Raw genomic sequence first — 22,905 nt, 5'->3', positions numbered from 1 at the left:
TGAGCAGGGACGGGGTGGGCGGGGGGACGGCTGCTAGGGAGCACGCACGTACCTCCTGTTCTTGCAGAAAAATTCAACGAGGCAATGTTTTTCACAATAACTGTTGCCTGTTGTGGATGGCGGAAATTTCGACTTTGTAATTTTTTTTCTCCATTTACCTTGCAGAATGGTCAACTTAAACAGCTTGTTCCACCAACCAGACAGAAAGAGAAGGAGATCTTTGACGATCTGAAACCACGAGTGAATCCAGTCAGTATGACTCTAGACATTGAGGGCAGCATACAGCAGACTAATCTCAACCCATACCTCACTAGTCCCCGAAATGAGCCAAAATACCCCATGGAACGAAACTACAGCCACGACAGCGGGGGTACCAGATTCACCCACGGAACATGTGGACATTGAGGGGTTTGGTAATTCGGCGTTTGTGGAAGATGAGACTACCGCCAAGAAGGACGTCGTTCCTACTGTCAGTAGGGCTATCTCAACGGATACACAGGAAACGGATGTCCTCTCCTGGAGGAACAGCTGTTTCTCAGAGGGGTCACAGGACAGTTGTGCAGAGGTGCTGCCCTCAAACCAGGACCCAGCTGGTGTCACTCTTTGTCCTTCGTCCCTAAGCTCTTCTAAAAATGATAAACCTACGAGTCATGATCCTAACTTGAAACTGACTTTGTCGCCTAATACACATTGTGTGGAAGAATCCCCTTACTCACCTCACAATCTGAAAGTCGTCAGCCAATCCCACGAAGCCGAGATAGTCGGCAACTACGTCAGGCAAGGCATACTGGAAGACGGCACACAGATGATACCCAACTACGTAAGTACTGCACCTTACATGACCATGGCTCCAGGGTCACCCCCACCCATCACCTCCGGCATGCCAAACGGGTACGTAGCCACTGCATCATTACCAGAGTCGTCTAACGGCATCGCCAAGAGCCATCAGGAAAATCTACCATCCGTGGAATATAGTCAAATGTCCACTTCTGGGGGTTACCTGCAACATGAAAATATGAACCAATTGTCACCGCCCCAACCAGAAGGATACATCGCACACCAGTCGTTATCCCCAGACCTCACGGAATATCACGACAGCTACCCGAACTTCGATCAGAACAAGTTCTCCGACGATAAACTGAATCCACAAGATAATTATATCCAGCACCAGTCGATTCCCGGCTCGTCTGGCAACGGCCCGTCCCCAAACCAAGTTTCCCAAAGCAACAGCGATTCTTCGACAGCTTCAAGTATGCCGTACTCAAAACTCTCTATGATACAGTGAGAGCAAAGGGTGACGAGAAGGAATCGGGCGAAAAGTCCAGGTTTTTTTTTTATGTCTTTCTTCGTTATCAGAGAATATTACAAAATCTCATCAGATTAAACTGAATGGTTTTGTGCAGCAGACATTTTTTCCCAGATCTTTCTAACTAGTTTTACAATTACTCACAACCAGTACTACAAAATTTCATGTCTTTTTTCTTCTTCCTAAGTTGTGTAATTGTTACATATAAAACAAAGGAACAGATTCCTTCCATATATACAGCAAATTATATATTCCTGAAAACAGCCAAAACTATATTTGCAAAGATATATATTTGTTCAACAAATTCAATGGCAGCTTTCACAAGAACAGAAGGTGAAAAAGGTTAAAAACAGTTCTGAAATACATAAGGAATTCATCATATCGTTTTTAATTTGTGAATTTAATCTTGCAGCAAGATAGAATAGAAAGTTTATTCTGAGTATTTTTACCAGATAAATAGTCTGGTTACCAGCCTTGGAGTAACCATCAAGCTTGCACCAACTCATGGTGGTCCATTAACATGTACTGAGTATTTGTCCAAGGCTGTCAGTCAATCTAGAATATATGCTGTCAGAATCTAGTGGCACTGTGTAATAATTGTGGATTTAACATATATATTTAACATGGAGTAAGACAGAGCTCAATGTTTTAACAGAACACCCCAGAAAATGATTTGGATTGGAAAATGATTTGGAAAATGATTTTGTGACTGTAATGATCATCAGCATTACTTCCCGCCCCCCCCCCCCCATCCCCTCCCCATCCCTCAAGTCTTACCAAGCTAAAAATTGCTAGAAGTTTCCAAAGGTACTCTCCAAGCAGTTCTGACCCTCATCATTATTTCCTAGACATTTATGAATATTTAAAATATTCAAAACAGACCATTAAATTATCTCAGTGGGGAATACTACTGGACAGTAGAATGTATACATACATTCAAGTTTCAGCATGGATGGCCATTATTTGTCTTTCTAGCGTATTCTAGCATATTTTGGGGCAATGCTGATAACCTTTAAGCAATGAATGATCACTGTTTAACAGAGTGCATGTGATGTGAAATACAATGCAACAATTAAGATCAAATTATCAATCATGCCCTTGCACTGAACTTGCAATCGCACACAGCTTTATACCAAACAAGGTGGCTAGATCCGTTTATGGCGTGGAATATATGAGAACAGGTATAGCTATATCTCATAGGGTCAAATGTCACAGATTGACCAAACAGGCTAAGAATGAGCTCTAAAGCTGTCATCGATCAAACCGTTTATACAAGTCTGCCCCCAGAACTAAGTAAGTTTGATGTTCATAACCAGAGTGAAACATTAGCTGTTTATAGTTCAATTTATCAAGATGTATAACAAAAATTGAAAGAAAAAAAAAACTGATAAATAATCATTTTATCTTTTTGTATTATAAAGACTAATTCATTCTTTTTAAGGAATTGAAGGAGGGATTTGTGCAAAATATGGGTTGTTTTAATATCTTTTTTTATTTTGTACTGTATGTCATTTTGTCTAATTTCTTGACATTCCTTCATCTTGCATGGTGATCAAGCTCTTTGAAGACCTATGAAAGTTTTAATTTGGATCCAATCTACACGGTAAGCTCTGTCAGCTTGATCAATTAATATACAATACGGTGAAAAGTTCTTACAGAACAGCTGGTTTGTCATGGCAAGTACTCCTTAAATGTTTGCTGATTACAGCTTAAGATATGACAAGTTTCTTAATTTTATACTAGGGGATAATCATAATAGTTATTTTCAGTATCACTCTTAAAGAAATGTGAAGTAAAATTAGAGAGATTGTCAAAAATGATTTAAAAAAAATATATATTGTACACCTTGTTGTTATTATCATAAGAATTGAGTAGAATGGAGAGTGGGGATCAAGAGTATAGGAGAGGTGTAGTTATTGGATTAGCTGTGGGGGAAGGGGGAACTGCAATTACTCTTAATCTCATACACTACAGTGAAGAATTATTTTAAAGACACATTTCTAACATCAATTCAGGGGTAACATTATCGTGATCAGCTATAAATCGCAGATTTGTGTGGTTTACAATTGCATTATTAGATAAGGACCTCCTTCTCTCCCCCCCCCCCCCTCTTGCAGGGTAACCTGTTCCCTGATCCGAACCTGATAATATAATTCTATCCCATTTGAATTTGCTCTCTTTTATTGAAAGAAATGTTCTTGCTTATATAGAATGCTGAGCAATTCATATAGGATTCGTTTTCTCATTATCTGTGTCCTGTTCTTTAGTGGTTCAGATAGGGAAGGGGTTTGGAAAGGGGTTGGAAGTGATAAAAAAAAATAGGAACATAGTCATGAGTATCGATGTATGTACTGTTTTTGTTTAGTTTCTGAGTTTTGTTTGTTTGTGTATTGTGATCTGCGCAATAGTTGAGTCCATTGCAGTTTCTATGAAACATTACAAAGCCTTTTGTATATAACAGAAAGATTTTTATGTGACCATTTTGTGTCAGTTTTTTCTTGTGAAATTATAATCTTCATTAAACTAACTAGCTGATAATGTGATCTACAATCAATATTTTGCTATTTTGAAAAATGTATAAATTAAGTGTACAGAGCATACTGAGTTGCTTATTAATGTTAGCAGATGACCTATGTATCATTCAGTAATGATATAGAGTGGTTACCGTGGTAATTCCAACTCCTCAGATAGTGTTACATCACCTTATACACCTTGTGTATGATGTAAAATCTAATTGTTCTTGAATAATCATCATAACCATCATAATAAACTCGGTTTCATTTAAATTTAAAAAAAAAATGTCACAGAATGTTTGTACCTCCTATGACACCAAAGTTGTATGTCATTTTCAATGGTGGGGGGGGGGGAGGGGAGGGAGGGAGGGAGCCAATATTCATTAAAAACCAACACTTTTGGACAATTGTGATAACCAGATACAAATTAAATAAATTTATTCTACAAACCCCTGGTATATGGGAGGAACAATTAGCTGAAGCAGGTATTTTCTTAGCAAACTTCAATCGTTTACTTTGCCCATGTGTAGGCTAGTACAACTAGAACACAAGTAGACAAACCTAGCTTGGACTACATTATTAATATCAATATCATGAATACTTACTAAAAGATGTCTGTCAGTACTTGCCTATTAATGTTTAATCATGAATAAAAGTTTGTTCAGCGAAAACTCCTTGTCGCTTCATTTTTGTCTTTTTTTTTACAATTGGTATCCCACTTTTTTTGGTCAAACTTATATTATCTTACTTGTTAGGTTAGCTTACACATTCATCTTACGTTAGGCCTAACCTATATCGTTTATTGCAAATTATCTTGGCTAAGACTAGTTCTATAATTAGGTAGGTTAATATATGTTTTACCGTGTACCAGCGCGTGATAATTGTTCTTGTTTGTGAAGATGAACACGTAAAGTGTGTCCTGGTTGGCGAACTATATTACGCATAGTGAAAGGTGTGGGAATCCCGGTGATTGGGCGACGGTCGTCAAGTTTGGGACGCACATTGGGACTGGTGGTTCATCGATAAGTTTTCTATTTAAATCAAGAGGATACCTAAAGACTTGGAAGAGGAAATACTGAGGGAGGGCTCAAAACGTGTCCGTGTGCATTTGGTGGGCGTGTTCGTCCAAGTTTGTGTCAACAAGTCCTAAATGGCTTCTTTATTTTTTTGGCAAAAGGGAAAACATTAAATTGAAATAGAACCATCACAGCTATACATAGGCGTAGGAGGCATGGGGGGCTGCACCCCCCCCCCCAACCAAATGTTTGGGTGAAAATTCGGGCAATATGCTGAGAATTTTTCGGGCACCTACTGAAAGAATAATAATTTGCAATGTGTTTTTCAATGGTTAAACTTATATTATTATTATTATTGTTGTAACGACTTCCCCAATTATTATAACCAACTTATGGAAGGGTAATAACACGGAAAATGATTGTATGTTATTGGCATGTGATGTAATAACCTATGAATGCCTTTATAATATGCACATTAACACGTTGAACGTTTCGGGCAAGTCGTTACAGCCTCCCCCCCCCCCCCCCCCAATCAAATTAGGCTCCTACGCCTCTGCAGCTATAATGGGAATGTCAAGTACTACCAAATATGTGGTTACAATGGGAACCTAGGTCAAAGGTCACATGATTAAAGGTCAAATGTAGATGTTTATTTCCGAAACTCCTACACGGTTGCACCGATTTTCTTCAAATGTTTCAGGAAGGTGCCCTATGGTGGGAAATTGTGTCTCACAGACCTCTGAAATCAAAGTTCAAATTCAGTGATTTTTTATTAATTGAAATGGAACCTTCACAGATATAATGAGATTGTCAAGTGCTATCAAATTATGTATTTGAAATGGTTATCTGAGATCAAAGGTCATGTGAAATGTATATTTTTAGTGTAGTTTTGCTGGCAATGAGATATGCATCTCAGCGTATTCGGTCATTTCGTGAAATTCATTGTTATAGTTGATCTATGGTGGATGAAACGATTGCTCTGATATGACAACTTTTTTGGCGGACTGTCTTCATGGTGTTTTGAAAAACTTTGCGAAGGCAATTAAGCAAAGGCAAATTTTCCCACCTATGCATTAGTGTGTCTGAGATACCAAAATTTAATCTGTGAATGAAATTACCAACTGCTCACAAAATTTAGCGTTTATAAGGCGGAGAAGATCTATTTCTGTTGGACTGTCTACATTATTTCGAGTCATAATCCATCAAATTGAGGGGAAAATTGTTGGAAATCGAAGACTCTCTCAATAAACTGAAGTTTTCAGTACTATTGAACATGCCCCACACTACTCTGGTGGGATGAGGTTGTCAGAATGTTGGCCCTCTACATTTAGATCTTCGTTCTCCCTCCCCCCACACCCCCCCCCAATCACTTCCCTCTTTCCATTCCCCTGCCGCTGTCCCCAGATGAACATTCATCATCCCCCATCCCCAACTTTTCTATATGAATGGTGTTAATGGATACAAAATTATTGAATTATCATAGCAAATTCATTCACTATACAGTATGAACAACCCAACATAGTTAACTTAACTTGCTTTCTTGCAATCAGTTTTGTGCAATAAACTGCACAATCAATCAGACTGGTCGTTTTTCTAGAGTAACTGGGGGGGGGGGGGCAACATAAGGAATTCCTCTTCTTTCGTCTGCAAACTGTTCTTGCACATTCCAAAAATGCTTCACGAAAATAATAAAGTTTATTGATTGTGTAGTCACCAATGAATTGTATCAACTTAATTTATGATATTCCAGCAAAGATCAAAACTTATGATGGGGGTTTTCTATTCTTTTGAGAAAACTTGGATGTTTGAATTTGTCCAACTTTAATGAACACAACAGAGAGATAAAATAAAGCAGAGACAGAGACAGAGATGAGATGTCTTTGTTACTATGATAAATAACACTGTCGCATTTTATTTTCAATCCTGAAAATAGGCAGTTTTTTACAGAGGTACATATGTTTCATGATGGAACGGTGCTTAATTATGATGTATGCAAAAATATTAGTGATATCAGTAGCTCCCTCTCCTAACGAAATATTTCTTGTAACCGTGATCACACAAAATGGAAATATTTGCATGAAATTCAATATATACTCAGTTTTCATAAAATTTCCTTCTTTGTTTTATCTTCTTCATCTTCTATGATTTACAAGTCAAGTTACTAGATTTTGAATAAATTACACGATATTATACTCATTATTTGTATGAGTTTAATGATATGATCACAGACAACAAATTTTGTTACTTTTTTATTGTTATTCAAAACTGATAATAAAACTCCTAAAGCTCTTAATAGGGAAAGAGATGCATATTAAACTCCCCTCAACAAACAATATCCCCATATGAAATACTATATAGAGAATATTTACAACTCAGGGTCCCAGACACTAGGCAAGAGGGTAAGGGGCTATGGACCCCCTAAAATTGTCACTGTAAATGTTTTTCACATGGACAATGGTGGCACCACAAGTAGCAAATTTCAACACCTTGCATTGAAGACTGGTCTGATTACTAGCCCTCTCTAAACATGTGTCAGGGTTGCTGAGGTACCTGGAGTTCACAAACTGGTTACATAAAAGTCAAATATTGGAATCCTGCATTGCAAAGCAAAGAATTCCTCCAAAGACACAAACTACAGATACATAATGTTGCTGCCATCAATGCAATCATGACATATACTGATGTTGCTGCTATGCAGAAAACATGCCCAGCAATATTAAGGTTGTCGTACTCAGACAGATATTGGTCTGGTTTCCTTGTTCATCGAGTGAGAACTCGTCTCCCATGAATGAAAAGGAGGCCTACTGCTGGTCAGAATGACAGACAGTGGCGGAGCGTCCATATAGTCAGGGGGGGGGGCGGATGCCCCCTGACGGACTCAAATGGACTACTGGCGCCCTTTTCAGCTCTTTACCACTTTTTACTTATTAGCGATTATTTACTTTTTTACTGCGCTCTCATTTAGCTATTGACATTTGTCACATTTTGTTGGTGTAATTTGGCGATGACACCTATTTAATCTTCGTTTATCTGCAAATTAGCCAGGCCCTGAAAGGGTCATTTCCGGCGATCTAGGGAGTATCTTTACTCAAAAAAATTATGTACGCTACGCGCCAACCTGTGGTGGCGCTCCGCTTAGATAGTGTCGAAAGCGCCCCTACAGACCATTCTCGCCCCTCCTGACCAATACCCCTAGCTCTGCCACTGACTATTGGGGGCACCAAAGCATGGACACAGACTTCAAAAAGATGTTAAAATGGCATCAGGAGACGGATGCAAACAGACTTCTCTTTTGCTTAAAGAAATGACATGTGGTACTCAAAACCCTTTTAGTTAGTAGCCCAGCCCAAGGTAAGAGGTCTGAGTCATAAACGAGTAGCAACTTTAAAATTCAAAGTTTCAAAGACTGCATGGCCAATGATTCTGTGCTCCCTTTTCTGTAAGTATATTGTGACTCAAATTAAAGCTATTATAGAGTTTAGATTCTTTAAAAATGGCAAGATTATAGCTCTTGATAGCTTACTTAAGTTCCTTTATCATTCACTCTGCCGTAGAGGAAGCAGTCGTAAACTCTCGTCTAAAAAAGAATGATGATGATGATGATGACGGTACATCCGTCTTCATCTTTAAGTCAGATGTAACCAAAAAAACAAAACAAAAAATCTTGAACCAATATTTTACCTATTTTACAAATTTCTTCTAATTCAAGATAGAAATGCGTTATATCTACAACTCCACTGAACCACTGAACTCCTTTCCCCTTCCCCTCCATCTTCCATACCCCCAGGACCACCACCTCACCTCCCCACCCCCCACAACTATCTTCCCTTCAAACTTCCACTCGATGTATTTTAAATCTTAGTATTAAAGTAACAATCTTTCGAGAAGCCTTATTTTGATACTTTATATATATTTTTTTTTTAGTGGTTTATATATATTTATATGCATATGTACATACTCATATTTCATTTTTTTTTTTGGTCTTTCATTTTCTTTACACCTTTTTCTTATATATATCGACAACTTCAGGTTCAAAATAATACTGCCTATGTATAACATGATGTTACATAAAAAATAATCTGTTTCTCCAATATGAGATTGGATTATGATCTCCACCCCAGACAGAACTAGCACTTTAGGGAAAAAAAAATAAAAAAAACATAAATATTTATATACATAGATAATATGCACCACCACCACCTTTGCAACAAGCTTTATGCAGTTTTACTCCAAGCTATAAGTTATGCAATAAATTCTGGAAAATTGGTGAAGAAACAAAAATACAGAGAGAGAGAGAGAGGGAAGGATAAAATATAAGTGAATATTTGATCTAGAGTAGCAGCAAGGTTCGTCCAGCAGTTTTGTTTCAGTAAATTTCAGAAGATTAAACTAACGTTAATTGAATACCATCGAGGTGCACCGTTAGTGTCCTGGACCAGGGTCCCGCTTGCTCGAGGGAGTTGAAGGCCTGGACCCTGAACGAATATGTCGCCGGGTTTTCGGGGTTATTTATAAGGTACTGTAATTCGCCTCCTGGAATCTCCAGTTCTTGCCTAAAGGAACAATAAAAAAAAAAAATTGATATTCAATAATAGTTCACTTTAGGTCATATGGCAATAAATAAAAATTAAACAGAGCATTATGTTTCCCATTTGAGTTTTGTGTTGCATCTGGAGAACTGACCTAGTGGTCGTTGTGTTAGACTAACTAGTCCAGCCACTTTCATTGATAGACCTCAGATGTTTAAATGGTCATTTCTCAACAAAAACACAAAGAGTTGTAGGAATACAACCTGGTGAATAGCAGTGGAGGGGGAGGGGGGGGTCTACAACATATCAAAACCAATTCCATGCTTTTAGCAAAGAAAAAAGGATGGATGAACAAAATAACTGAGATTTAATGAATACTTACCAGACAGTAGCTTGAGGAGTATCCGTCCATTGCAACAAGAAGTGGTCAACATAACTACCAAATTCATGAATGCTCCATGTTAGTAAAAGTGACTGGTTGGCCAAGTCTAGTACCCTTAAATGTACTGGCTGAAGTGGAACTGTGGATATTAACAGAAAAAAACAAATATGATAGACCAAGGCATGATTATAACTGTCTTAATGGAAGAGATGGTAGTTTTAAGTATAGAATTATGAGTGGAGGGAAGGGAAGGGGAGGGACGTTTAGTGATGAAGAGAACTGGAGTCATGGCAACCACTTTGGGAGGCGATACAGCCACATCCCTTGAAATTTATTGTTTGTCTCCTTTAAGCAACGCTGGGGTATTCTACACACATGTTGAGCCCATCCAAGCAGTTAGGTGCTTGTCTCTCAAATTTTACAGAATAAATCTCTCTCTTGCACGATGCTGATATTAATCCGTTATTTACCCGTAACGGAATGTACTTCTATTAAAACAAGTAGCAACCTTAGTCTCTTACCCAGCTGTTTGATGCTTTCAAGATTTATCGTCGCATTTGGTCCGCAACCAGCTCTGTTACATGCAGATATGCCGATGTTGTACTCCTGCGATAAATTCAAGTCTGCAAATAAACGGATCAATATATAAATCAATCAATCAATCGTATGGAAAGGTTAATTTACTACAATATTTTCTCTTTTTTTTTAAAGTTCAAATCACTAATATTGCATTGCCCTCATTATACTTTTTTTTGTCAATGTTGCTACAAGTAAACAAATTTACTTTTAACAACTATCCTCTTTCTCCATTGAAGTCACGTCAAGAGATCTCAAGGAATATTTCTAACCCGCCCTTCACACAAAATCTAAAGTGGCCACAAATAGATATCTATATATTTGTTTCCTTAACCCCACTCAAACAATGAACTGTCCTCTGAGTGTACAATATCATACCAATATATATATATATATATATATATATATATAGCTCCAAGTTACTAGAAAGCACAATCCTAGAAATACTCTCACTACAATATACATGGGTAGCAGCATGGGGGTACAGACTTAAAAATTATTATTATTAATACCTACCATTTATTTGAAATGAGGTGACGTCCACGGGCAGGTTGAAAATTTCTAGGGTTCCGTTCGATTCTCCCTCCACTTTCGATCCCAAGAAGAGGGTGTAGTTGAAGATGTGACCGTTTTGCAAATCGAGGGGTACTGGTTCCCAAGTCAGGACCACGTCTCGTCTAAGTTCGTTGGAGTCAATTTGGGGATACTCTGATACCTCTAGGTCATTCACAGTGCCAGACGGTGCTCTGATACCTCTAGGTCATTCACAGTGCCAGACGGTGCTGTAAAAATTTAAAAAAAAATCTATTAATTAATTGATAAAGTTTTTGCAGATTGCTGCAGAGACGGGTTTTCGTAAGGGAAAGGAATATTTTTATAACATAATAAAAGATTGTTAACTTTACTCCTACCTCCACCATCACCACATCCCCCTCCCCTCCCCCTTCACCATCCCCCCCTCTTCCTACTTCCATTTTAAATAGACTATTAATTAATTTCAACATTTTCTTGCTTAAATGATGCATGGTTAATACAACATAAACCGGTGTAAAGAAGCTGAATCACTGAACTGAACACTAACGAATTAATCTGTGACTAATTAATAAATACCTAGTGCAGGTAGTTCCACTCCGACGGGCATAGACCAGTTTGACCAGCATTCTCCCCTTGGTCTCGAGAATCGGTACTTGCAAGCGGCCTGAATGCGGATTTCCGAACCAGGTTTGAGGTTCTGTATGACGTGGAAGCTCGCTTGGATGAAGCGCCCTCTGCGAATCAGCTGTCGAGACGGGATCTGAAAACAGACGGAAATCGTATAAAAAATTCAACACTCACAACAAACTCCAGTAGACACCTGGAACCTTCATACCGATACCCATACCCAGACTATATAAAAAATGTTCATACTTAGTTTTGAATACCTCTCTAACACCTTTCTAGCGTCACTGTTGCTCAAGGTATAACTATGACCGTTGAAGTCCAAAACAATGTTGACACTAAAGGTGATCTTGGGAATATTTTCACATTTTAATAGTATTTTTGTGACTGTTTTTATGACTATGGATTTTGTTTATCATAAATTGCAACAACAACAAAAATGGGTGTGTTACCTAAGGCATACATGTGTTGTTTTGGGGGTAGTATTATCTTGCCATAATTTTTTTCACTAGCACTGTGCTATGGAATCAAACCAGTTATTCCCAGGGAGTTTATGCAAAAATGAGGAAGGAACAAGCATTTGATCCTTTTCATTCTATTCTCTTAAAAAAAGAAGGTAGAATATTTCACTTTTTGTGCTGAAAGTACAGGTGACACTTTTCAAAATAAATGTTTATGTTTACATAAACTTTTGTGACCCATTACTAAGTGGCAAACTGTTACCCTTTTCCCAGATTTTTGTCGGGTTTAACCAAAACAGTTGAGACCTCAAACAACTCTCAGGGTACCTGATAAGGGCAAACAACTGTTTATTTATTAGTTTTGTTAAAAATTGGGGTTATTCTTGACCTCTGGAAAGGAGGAAAACAAAGAGTGGATCAAAAAAAATGCAAACAACAATACCAACGAAAATGGTGTGAGTTATAGTCTGGGTGTAAATTAAGACAAAACTTGTGTATTGTCATCAAAACTTTGCAATCAGGAAAGTTTCGGGAAAAAGGCCACTGAAAAGTAATATTTTTTAGGGAAGATTCCTTTTGGATCAACTCTATGAACTCTTAGTGAACCCCAGCCCGTCCGCTTGCAATGTCAGTGTTAAACAGGAACATAATTGACTTCTATCTTACTGGCACGTACACAACAGGGTTACATTTGTTATACTAAGAATTAATAGCACTTGTTAAAAATGTGTCCACAAAAGAAGCCAAAAAAAAAAAACCCAAAACACTGGCATTGTAAGATCCAAAAGTTGAAAACACCAGTTTAGGTGTTTACATAAACACAGGAGTAATTAATGGAAAAGAGAAAGATTTCAACAATATGAAAAGGAAAACATAAATGAAAAAGTGTCATGGTTAGATATGACATCTGGCTGAACTTGTCCAACTTGGTTTTTCTGTTCTTTATTCTCATTAACACATCTGCCATAAAAAAAAATGAGTTACCAAAAAAAAAAAACCCACTGTTTGTTTAGAAACATGACATTATCACAGACTTCAAAGAAATGAAAAAAAAGGGTTGCTTCATCTGAGAATTTTTTTATGTTTTTTTGGTTCCAACAAATGTGTGGTCATGTCAAAATGGACCCCCAGGACATTCATTGGGCAGTTTGATATTGTTTGGATCGCTGGTCGGCTTTCGGAGAAATCTCTCCGAAAACACTGACCAATTTTTACAGCCACAACCCAACCATCATTTGGTTAGCTGGATATCTGGTCAGGGCATTAAAGACAGCCAAGAACCGTGAAGATCGAGATTGAAGCAGAAACCTGAAAGATACTTCCTTTAAATATGAATTTCAGAGCCATAAAAATGTTAGAGAAAACAGGAGGGTGTGACTAGAAACAAACTGCTGATGTTTATCCATATGGCTAACACATTCACCACTCGGTCGGGTGGCCAAAAAACAATTGCTGATGTTTATCCATATGGCTAAAACCTTCACCACTAGGTTGGGTGGCCCAAGGAAGAGTTTTTTTTTATTCGGTAGGGAAATACCACTTTTTATCACACAGCATGCATGACCGGAAACAACTTGTTTTACGACGTTTGGTATTGAAATTCACAAGAAAGAAATTTGGAGAAAAAGGGGGATGTTCTAAAAATCACAATGAATTAGGGTAAGACTGATTCTGTCACGATGCATGTTAAAGTAATTAACTTATTTGCCACAAACAATCCACCACATCAATGTTATTGAATTACCATTCTGTAATCTCTGGCTTGACAATTAAGAGAAGGAGATGGAGCATGAGGAAGGGAGGAATGGAGGAGACTGGAGGGGGGCATAGAGGAGAAGGAGGAGCATGAGGGAGGGAGGAGGGAGGGAGGAGGGAGGGAGGGAGGGAGGGAGGGAGGAGGAGGGAGGGAGGGAGGGAGGGAGGGAGGGAGGGAGGGAGGGAGGGAGGGAGGGAGGGAGGGAGGGAGGGAGGGAGGAGGGAGGGAGGGAGGGAGGGAGGGAGGGAGGGAGGGAGGGAGGGAGGAGGAGGGAGGGAGGGAGGGAGGAGGGAGGGAGGGAGGGAGGGAGGGGAGGGAGGGAGGGAGGGAGGGAGGGAGGGAGGGAGGGAGGGAGGGAGGGAGGGAGGGAGGGAGGGAGGGAGGAGGGAGGGAGGGAGGGAGGGAGGGAGGGAGGGAGGGAGGGAGGGAGGGGAGGGAGGGAGGGAGGGAGGAGGGAGGGAGGGAGGGAGGGAGTAGGTGGAGAGGAAGGAAGGAAGAAGGAAAAGGAAGACCAACCAGAGAAAGGCATGGACATAATTTCTCACCTCTCTCCATTTGTTTTCTGCTCTCGCGGCAGGACTCTCTTCTTCCCAAACCCTGAGTTTGTAGGAAAGATAAGTGGACATGTAGTTCTGCCATTCCATGGGTAGATCCCACTGGGCCTGAACCTGTCTAGGGCTCATATCTCTGCTCTGACATTGGTCGGTGGATGAGGTATTGCTGCACGAAGAGAGAGAGAGAAAGGGAAAAGGTCCTTGTATTAACTTGTGTATAGACAACTTTAGACAGTGGTTGAGTTGGTAAAGAGGAAATTCCTCACAGCATGTGGAGTTTATATAATAACATTGAATTAGGTTATCCAGATATTAGGTGGATTCTAATGGGTTTTCTTTAAAGTTTTATTCCCCCCCTCCCCTCCCATGACTCCCCCACCCCCCGACTTTCATTATAATAACTAAGTATTCACAATTTTATGTAAATTAAGACAGCTGCTCATAGAAAATCCGAAAAAACGTGGGAAGTAATGGTACCTAGTTAAACCAAACAAATTCACGTAATTCCCCAAAACCCCATTCCTTTTTGCTCTTGGTTTGTATAAAATCCCTTCAAATAAAGTATCAAAAAGTTGGGAGTCAATGATTGAATGTCACGTTGAGGATCTATATGAGGAGCTGTAACTACTATGTACACAAAGTCAAAATATGATAAGCTGTAAATAGTATACTAGACAAAGTTCAACAATTTTATCTCTAGTTGGGGGGGGGGGAGGGAGGGAGGGATCAAAGTGCAATGAGACAAACCATGATTTTACTGATGATCGACTAACCTGACACGATCGGAGATACATGCAGACAATATTACATTGCACATGGTACATGCATCATTCATAAACTCATGATGATGATTGTGCTATATATATAACCTGAAAAACACTACAAATTGCTAATAAAAGTTTCCAAATTTTAGTGGATATTTTCCTGAAGTTTCCAATTTCCCAACATTTCTATGCTCAGACGGTCAAACCATGCCTTGACCCTATTGTGTGGCAAAACTGCTCCTTATTGGTGTCATTGACAGAGATGCAAACATTTGACCAGCTGCGGCCACTTTTCATTCTTTTGATTTACTCTGGCATTTTCTAGGGAATTTTGTCATCAAACAGTCAATACTTTCTATCTGATTTTGTTTGCTGTAAATGTTATCGTTTGCAAAAGCCACCTAACTAAGTAAATCAAATCACTAGTTATACATGTGGTAGCTGATTGAGTCATCCAATCCAGAACCACACAAAATTTCTTTTGTTTGACCGTATACTTAGTGAAACTTTATCAAAATTCTTGGAATACAGTCTGACCTTTGCCCAAGACACACATCATCAGACTTTCCGCCTCTCAAGCACCCCCTCCTTCTCCCCTCCTTCTCCCCTCCTTCTCCCCTATCCAGCCCAACTCCCACCCCCTTTCCTCCACCTCCAAATCACTTCAGATATTTTTTCTTCAAACGGATGATATTTAAAGTACTTACTGCTCCGGTTTGGGTTGTATCTGTGTAATTTCCAAGTACTCCCTAGAGCATTTGTAGCGGTGATGTTGATGGATTGTTCTAGTCCAGAGTTGCTGAGAGCTGGGATGTGGCAAGAATTTTCTCCTTTGGTGACGTAATCTGGACAATCCCTCCACGTGGAAACTGAATATCTGCAACATCAATTAATGAAATCATGGCATTTTAGAATTATTTTCAAAAGCATGAGAGGAATGGCTATCATTTCTAAGAATCGTAAGAGGATTTCTTTAGCCAAGTGTGTGTGCATTACTGTTGATAAAACACAGGCTCTTTAGTGGATAAGCAGGTTGCTAAACAGTTTTATTTTATTTTGATAAAACACAATGTAAACATCGGTTGTAAACATTTAAAAAAAAAATGGCAAGACATTTTCTCGCCACTTGCAAACTGGTCCCAAAAAAACTGCCAAAGTTGGGGTCAATAAATAAATTGAGTTTTATTAGTTAATTTGCACAGGCTTTTCTCTGTCACAGAAGGAAGCATAAGAATTTCCCTTGTTACCATGGAGATATATAGTAGCAGCTTTCCAAAACTGCAACTTTTCCGTTTAGCTACATTACAAGGCACAATTTCACAATTTTTGTATTTTGGGTTTTTGATGATCTTTTAAACAGCTGCTACCATGAGAGTAGCCTTTTAAGTCTACAAAAGATTGAACTCGGAAGAAAAACTTATCTTAACCGGCAAAATTTTAAAGCTGAGGATTTGAAGGAAAGTTAAACAGATATATTGTTTGTTACTTTGTTCAAGTTCTTATACTATAGTCAATAGAAAAGATAAGATAATTAGTCTTTAATAGGTAACTTCAGATTAGCTTCTCTTGCTGATACTGCCAAAACCATGACAAACAATGGTCATTAATTACATGTTAAACGATACCTTTGTAAACATTTCAATAGTTCAAAGAAAATCTTTCCAATCACAAAGAATGTATTTCATAAAACATGACAGCTATTACCCTAGTTGACCAGATTTAAAAAATCACATGCTTTTTAATTGTTCTTATTTTTCTTCTCCAAATTACAGAATCTAGCAACTCTTACTTTTGGAATAGCAACTTGACAAAAGAAAACTTTTTGAGTATAGTATCTGTGTATAATTTAACAAGGCATTTTTAACTTTTCTTTCTTTCTTTTCAGAGAAAAAACATCCACCTAACTTGATACTGTTTGTTTTCTTAAGATTATGATACAAATCTCTACTATCAAAGGCCTCCAATCTGTGCACCCTACTATTGTGTAAATTTAAGTATTGGCATTTTCTTAAAGTAAACATTTTCGTTGGCTATCTCTCCAAGAAAATACAAAGGTTAATTAAGCAGATCTACGTAATAAAACTGACCTAATTAAGTAATTCGCAGCATTTAAGAAATCTCCTCATGAACCTTTGGATAAGCATGCAATGCAGCATAATTTGATGATATGAAACAAGCTTTTTCCCCTCTATTTTGGGGGGGGGGATGAGGGGGGAGTGTGGGAGGACGGGATTCACTGAGTAAAGATATATCAATTGTTCAAAAGACGAATATCCTCACAGAATATTTCACCAAAACTTTACAATTTATCAGTTCTTCTATCTTCATGAAAACTATCATTCAGTTTGAATTATTGCCACATAATATAAATACAAATCAGGGTTTTCGTTAGTAGCCGGGACCCGGGTCAAATGACCCGCCTACTGCACGTACATGACCCGGCTAACAAAATATATAAAAAATGACGCAAAAAAATCAAGAGGAATAAATACCCACGACCAGGTCAGGTGTGATTGAAACTTCAACGTGAGTTTGTTTTTTGTTTGTGAAAAATAGGACAGAAGATAGGGGTGATTGGGAGGGGGCAATATCATTGACCAAACAGCTGTATATTGCACCATTTGGCTTCTAGAGACTTTTTAAATTCCAATTTTCACCCCCTCCCATTAGACCCCTCCCCCATGTCCGCGTACAGACAGTCCCGCCTACTTTTCAACTTGACCCACCTACTACATTTCTTAACCAAAAACCTGCAAATGGTGAATAATATAAAATTACAAGAAGGTGGAGGAGGACTGAAGAAGTACTAAGTTTTTACGAGCAGTCCCCCTTTTACAAAAACAAAAACGAAAGATGGCAAAGATAAGTATGAGGAACAAGAAACAAAAAAAGAACAAGGAATAAAAGCAAGCAAGAAAGAGTCCCTGTCTCAATGATCATAATCGTTAAGTGAAATGGATTTCATATTTTGTTTGAAGCAAAGAATACTTTTAGAATTGTTTATTGAGTTGTCCAAACTATTCCAGATTGTAACTCCATCGAACATTTCATATATTTAGGTCTCTCTAGCTATGGGATTGAGCAGGAGGAGGTTTTGTCCTAAGCAGTAACTATTTAACGATAAATCAAGTCATCCCCCTTGCGATACCCAAATAGGAGTAACTGGCATATAATGTTATATATGATACAAATAGGGTTCAGTCCAGTTCTCACGTAAACCTAATTATTTCCCCCCGAATGAATTTGGCAATGCTGCTGCTGTATTACTATCTGTCATGGGATCGTGTTAGCTAGAAAATGTATTTTTATTTATTTCATGAGCGGTAATTCTTGGTATATCCCTTATATTCGTTCCACATATACATGACTGAGACTGCTATAAATATCCTCTCGATTTCTCCAAGATGCCAGCGTCCGCATTTCCATCACTAAGCTGAATAGTTTGTGCACCCAGTCATCTGCGGTAGTTAATTAAAGTTAATTGCTATTTACCACTGCTTACGAGCCACACTCACTTTCAGAGGAGTTGGATCGTAAACTCTTCGATGTCGAAAGACTGGGAACTTCCAGACCTGATCAATTTTGCTTGTTTACTTCTTCTGTTTAAAACATTTTTTTTTTTTGCTTTCTAGCTTGCAGGTGGCCTAAGTGTCTTACATAAGAGGAATGTCCTCCAAGTGTTACCGGTTGTTTTTCACTATTTTTTTCCCCCCCCCCTTTTCCGCACAGCTCTCTGATATTTCCTTACATTCAATTATATGTCATAACTGTCTCCCACTGTGACGCTATGGGTACACATCCTCGGCTTTTACACTATGACTTGAAATATTTAGACATCATAGCTGCTTCACATAAAACCTGCCATTCCATGATCCTGGAATTCCAGAGAGCTCTGCGTGGCAAGGATTGTTAGTTCTATACTGTAATTAAGTGAATGAAGTAGTATATACTTACAATCCTCTGTATTGAAGTCTGTACTGTGTATCCAGTAAGGAATCTTCTCCGGGCTGCCAGGTACACCAGAATGCTAGCATGTCTCTACTTTGGCACTCTACGTTGGTTACAGGTGCAGGTAATTCTATCATAAGAAGAGCAACAAAAAAAAAAACCATGGTAAACAACAAATATTTTTGCAAGCGTGATTAAAGCACAAATAATCAATTGTATTGAACCAGGGGAGAGGGTGTGGGACAGAGAAATAGCAACCTCCACCCACCCCGCCCAACCCCCCGCCCAACCCCTTGCCTTCCCTCCTTCCCAGTCTTTAATAATGCCCAATCCAACAAATGAGATCTTGGATTTTTAACAAAATAATGATGACAACATTTTCAAGAGGATCAAGAGGAAGAAAGACTGGACCTTTGATGAGTTAATAGGGGTGAGTGTCATAACCCTATAACATGCTGCATATATACTTACTGAAACATAACCAGTAGAAAATATTTTGCACCATTCTCAGTCTGTGCATTCATACATTCAGTTCCTACAGGCTTTCAACCCCCACCCCTCCCTAACATGCCACCTCTCACCCCCCACAAAACTGCATTCAGTTCCCACAGGCCTTCAACCCCCACCCCTCCATAACACACCACCTCCCACCATCACCCACAAACCTGCCCTTCAAAACTATGGTTGAGCATGGAGGTTTTACCTCCATGGGTTGAGCTACATTAAACACTGGAATTCACAAATTATTTACAATATGTGTGATTTTGAGTTGCTTAAATAGAAGACCATTAAAATTATGACACCACAGTTAGATAAATTTCTTAGAGCTCATAAAAAATGAATAGTTGAACGCTGCAAAAATCGATACATGGAATACTTTTCGAGTGACAGATCAGCTGCTTGCTACTTTATAGGAATAAATTTTAGCTAACGAGAACTACTTACGAGAACTAACGAGAACTACTTTTGCCACGATTGACAACCTTGAACAAATATATATCATGTAATTAAAAATCGCCATGGAAATCGATATAATCAAGGTAACCTCCAAAAAGTAAGATCATGCGTCAGGTTCAATGGGTAATTGTCCAGAGAACACAAAGACAAGGTTAAAGTTATGAAAATCAAAAACCGCAGAGAGACGTAAAAAAGAAAGGGAAAAAAAAAAACAAGGGTTTTGGTAAAAGGTTTCTTTACATTGTGGTGAGGGTATCTTGCCAAATGAATGAAGCAACTCAATAATACCTACAGTAGTCAAAGTTTGATCAGATTGCCGAATGACACCGTGGCCTTCGCCCTACCCTAGAATAAAACATGTTTACATGTGGTGGTTATTTTGTGGGTCTTTCATTGATGAGTATCAAACAACAGAAAAAAAACCTTAGCACGCGATGCGGCTTGGACCGATTGCAGTTAAGAAAAGACTGTTTTTTATGTACGAAGAATCAAAGAGTGTCGTTCCGACTGCCTGAGATAGGCAAATGCAAGCAGATTTATAGCTACCAGGGTATGCAAAAGGTGCTGTGCTTTAAAGCCCACTTAAGTTAAGTTATTTAACTTTCCTGTGTTTTTTTTGGGTTGACATAGCAAACAGAATTTAAAAAAGAAAAAAAAAAGAAAAAAGAAGTGCAGGGTATACTTAGGCCTGTCACAAGTTGACATTTAAAAAAAAATAGAATGAATGATAAAGGTGCTTCAGAAACCACAAAGAATAGGAAGAAAAAAAAAAACAGCTCTTTATCAAGATCATGTACATTGCCCAGAATGGACTGAATATCTTTCTGTTATAAAGCTATAAAATTTACACAAGGCTGCAGTGCCTTGGTACACAACCTACTTAAGTTGGTAGTCAAACAAGCTTTCTTGATTGCATTTGGGTAGTACTACAGTATTTAAAGTAAAATCCCCAAACTACTGCAGGAAAATTCCCAAAATGCGGCAGTAACATACCCAAACCAGGGCAACTAGCTTGTCTTCACTCACATATGCTAAGTTTCATTATGTCGTCAAATAATGATGGGAAGTAGTCAACAATTTTGAATATTAATCAAAATATATAATTTTTGTCATTTTGTGCATTACTTTGATTATTACAAAGCAGAATAAAGAAGGCTTGGATGACTGTCTTTATGTTTGGTTTTTTGACAATCAATTTTCCATAGCTTTCGATTGGGTGTAGCATCCCCTTACCTTTCGTCCTAACCTTGTTTTTCTCCCCAAAACCACTGCCGGTAAATATGGAGGGTAGGGTGCGATGGGATGCAGAAAGAAAAACTGCGAAAACGTCATCATGTCTTATGCCCTCCCTTCCCCTCCTCCTCCTCCTCCTCAACCAATCTTTGACCCTCCCCTTCCCCCCGGTTAATGAAATGATATGAAAATGAGAGTTATTTAACTTACTTCCGACAACAACTCTAGATGACTTGTAGAGAGACACATCCTTGCCATCGGATGGTAGGGCGCAGTAGTAGGTACCGGTGTCTTCATCGGTGACGACCGACAAAGTCAGTCTGGACGTGGTCGAGTTACCGACGACTTGGCTGAGGGCCCCGGGCAGGGCTTCCTCCGGAGAATCTTTGTACCAGAGAATTTCAGACGCGGACAGAGGCTGGAGATCGTTGATAGTACAAGCAACTGTCACTGTGGACCCCCAAAGGGCAATTTGGTCAGCTGTTACCGAGGCTACATTATGTGGGAAATTGGACAAAAAATTAATTTATAATAAAAACAATGTAAACTTCAAACTTTGCTTTGTTAAGTAAGCACTATTTTACAGTTTCCACAGAATAGGAAAAAGCAAAACTTGATGTGAACAATGCTTTTAATCATAAACCATACCCAATTAAGAGTGGGTGCTGAAACTCTGCCACTCTTAATTACCTTTCTTATCCCCATTCCCTCACCCAATCCACCTCCTGCCACACCCCCCCCCCCCCCCACACCCTCTCCCTCTCTAACTGCCAATGACCACTTAAAATTTCAGTCAGTTAAAATATTGTTTTTTAATCAAGTTTTGCAATGATTAATAACTGATTAATTTTTTCCCCATCCTTCATTTCCCACAAATAATTAAAGTGGCTTCTCTCTGGTCGCTATGGTTACTAGCAGCAATTTACAAAATATACCACTGAATAAAGGTCAAAATAGGTACTATCACTTGAAGAGATCACAGTCAGCCTACATCCTACAGCAGATTTAGTATTGGTTACTGAGGTGTAGTTACTTAGCAAGAAACTGGCTATACCAACAAACTTTTGTGACAATTGTAAAAAAAAAAAAAAATATTTGCTGAAGCTGTAAATCACCGATCTGCATGTCAAATAAGATTTAATGTGTCCCATAATATACTGATAGATCAAATTTTATACCAATGTGGATTTTTTCGGAGTGAGTGAATGCTTTTATACCCCTATTTTTTCCTGTCCTAAACTCCTCCCGTCCATCACCCCCCCCCCCCACCCTACCATTTCTAAAGATATACCTTAGTAAGAAACAGGTTCAATACAGTACTTTCTATCAATTTCCCTTATTTGTTTTTACTTCCCTAAAGTTGTTTTCTTTGTAAAACTTTAGTTTGCTTTTCTTCTTCTCATTGCCCCACCATAACCCCCCCCCCAACCACCACCCCACCAACACTATCCTAATCCAATTTTTATTTTTTTAAATTGCCTTCTATTTATATAAAACAACTAAATCAAGAAATGCAAATTGCCTTTCCAGAAAAATAATGGTAATACAATAAAAGAAATAAACAAACAAACAAACAAATAAACAAACAAAACACGAAAAAATAAAAAGGAAATAGAGAAACAAAAAGTTGTGATAGAATAACTCACCTTCAATGGCATTTGTAAATTTGAAGCAAGTTTCTATAATCACACTGATGGCCAACAAGGTGCCAGATATTACGGCTAGACTTCCTTGGCGTTTCCTTCCTCCCAT

General features: G+C 38.6%; 2 protein-coding genes across 4 annotated transcripts in view; one reads left to right on the top strand and one right to left on the bottom strand.

The window, feature by feature from the left end:
- LOC139975116 (interleukin-6 receptor subunit beta-like) overlaps positions 1 to 4,493 on the top strand; it is a 31,107-nt gene extending 26,614 nt beyond the window's left edge. For all 3 annotated transcript variants that reach the window (XM_071982757.1, XM_071982767.1, XM_071982749.1), the window contains exon 13: positions 166 to 4,493. In XM_071982757.1, the coding sequence (XP_071838858.1) occupies positions 166 to 405 (240 nt within the window). In that variant the 3' untranslated portion in view covers positions 406 to 4,493. The remainder of the gene's footprint in view (positions 1 to 165) is intronic.
- Positions 3,659 to 22,905, bottom strand: LOC139972731 (netrin receptor DCC-like). Its single transcript, XM_071979199.1, has 11 exons — positions 22,800 to 22,905; positions 21,364 to 21,645; positions 18,970 to 19,093; positions 17,759 to 17,765; positions 15,723 to 15,892; positions 14,243 to 14,417; positions 11,433 to 11,616; positions 10,839 to 11,066; positions 10,268 to 10,369; positions 9,747 to 9,885; positions 3,659 to 9,388 (listed from the first exon to the last, which is right to left on the bottom strand). The coding sequence occupies exons 1-11, from the start codon at positions 22,903 to 22,905 to the stop codon at positions 9,220 to 9,222; spliced, it is 1,686 nt and encodes a 561-aa protein (XP_071835300.1). The 3' UTR covers positions 3,659 to 9,219.

Source organism: Apostichopus japonicus, chromosome 2 (genome assembly GCF_037975245.1).
Source record: "Apostichopus japonicus isolate 1M-3 chromosome 2, ASM3797524v1, whole genome shotgun sequence".
Taxonomy (NCBI): domain Eukaryota; kingdom Metazoa; phylum Echinodermata; class Holothuroidea; order Aspidochirotida; family Stichopodidae; genus Apostichopus; species Apostichopus japonicus.
The sequence above is the reverse complement of the archived record's forward strand: the minus strand, read 5'-3'. Positions and strand labels throughout refer to the sequence as shown.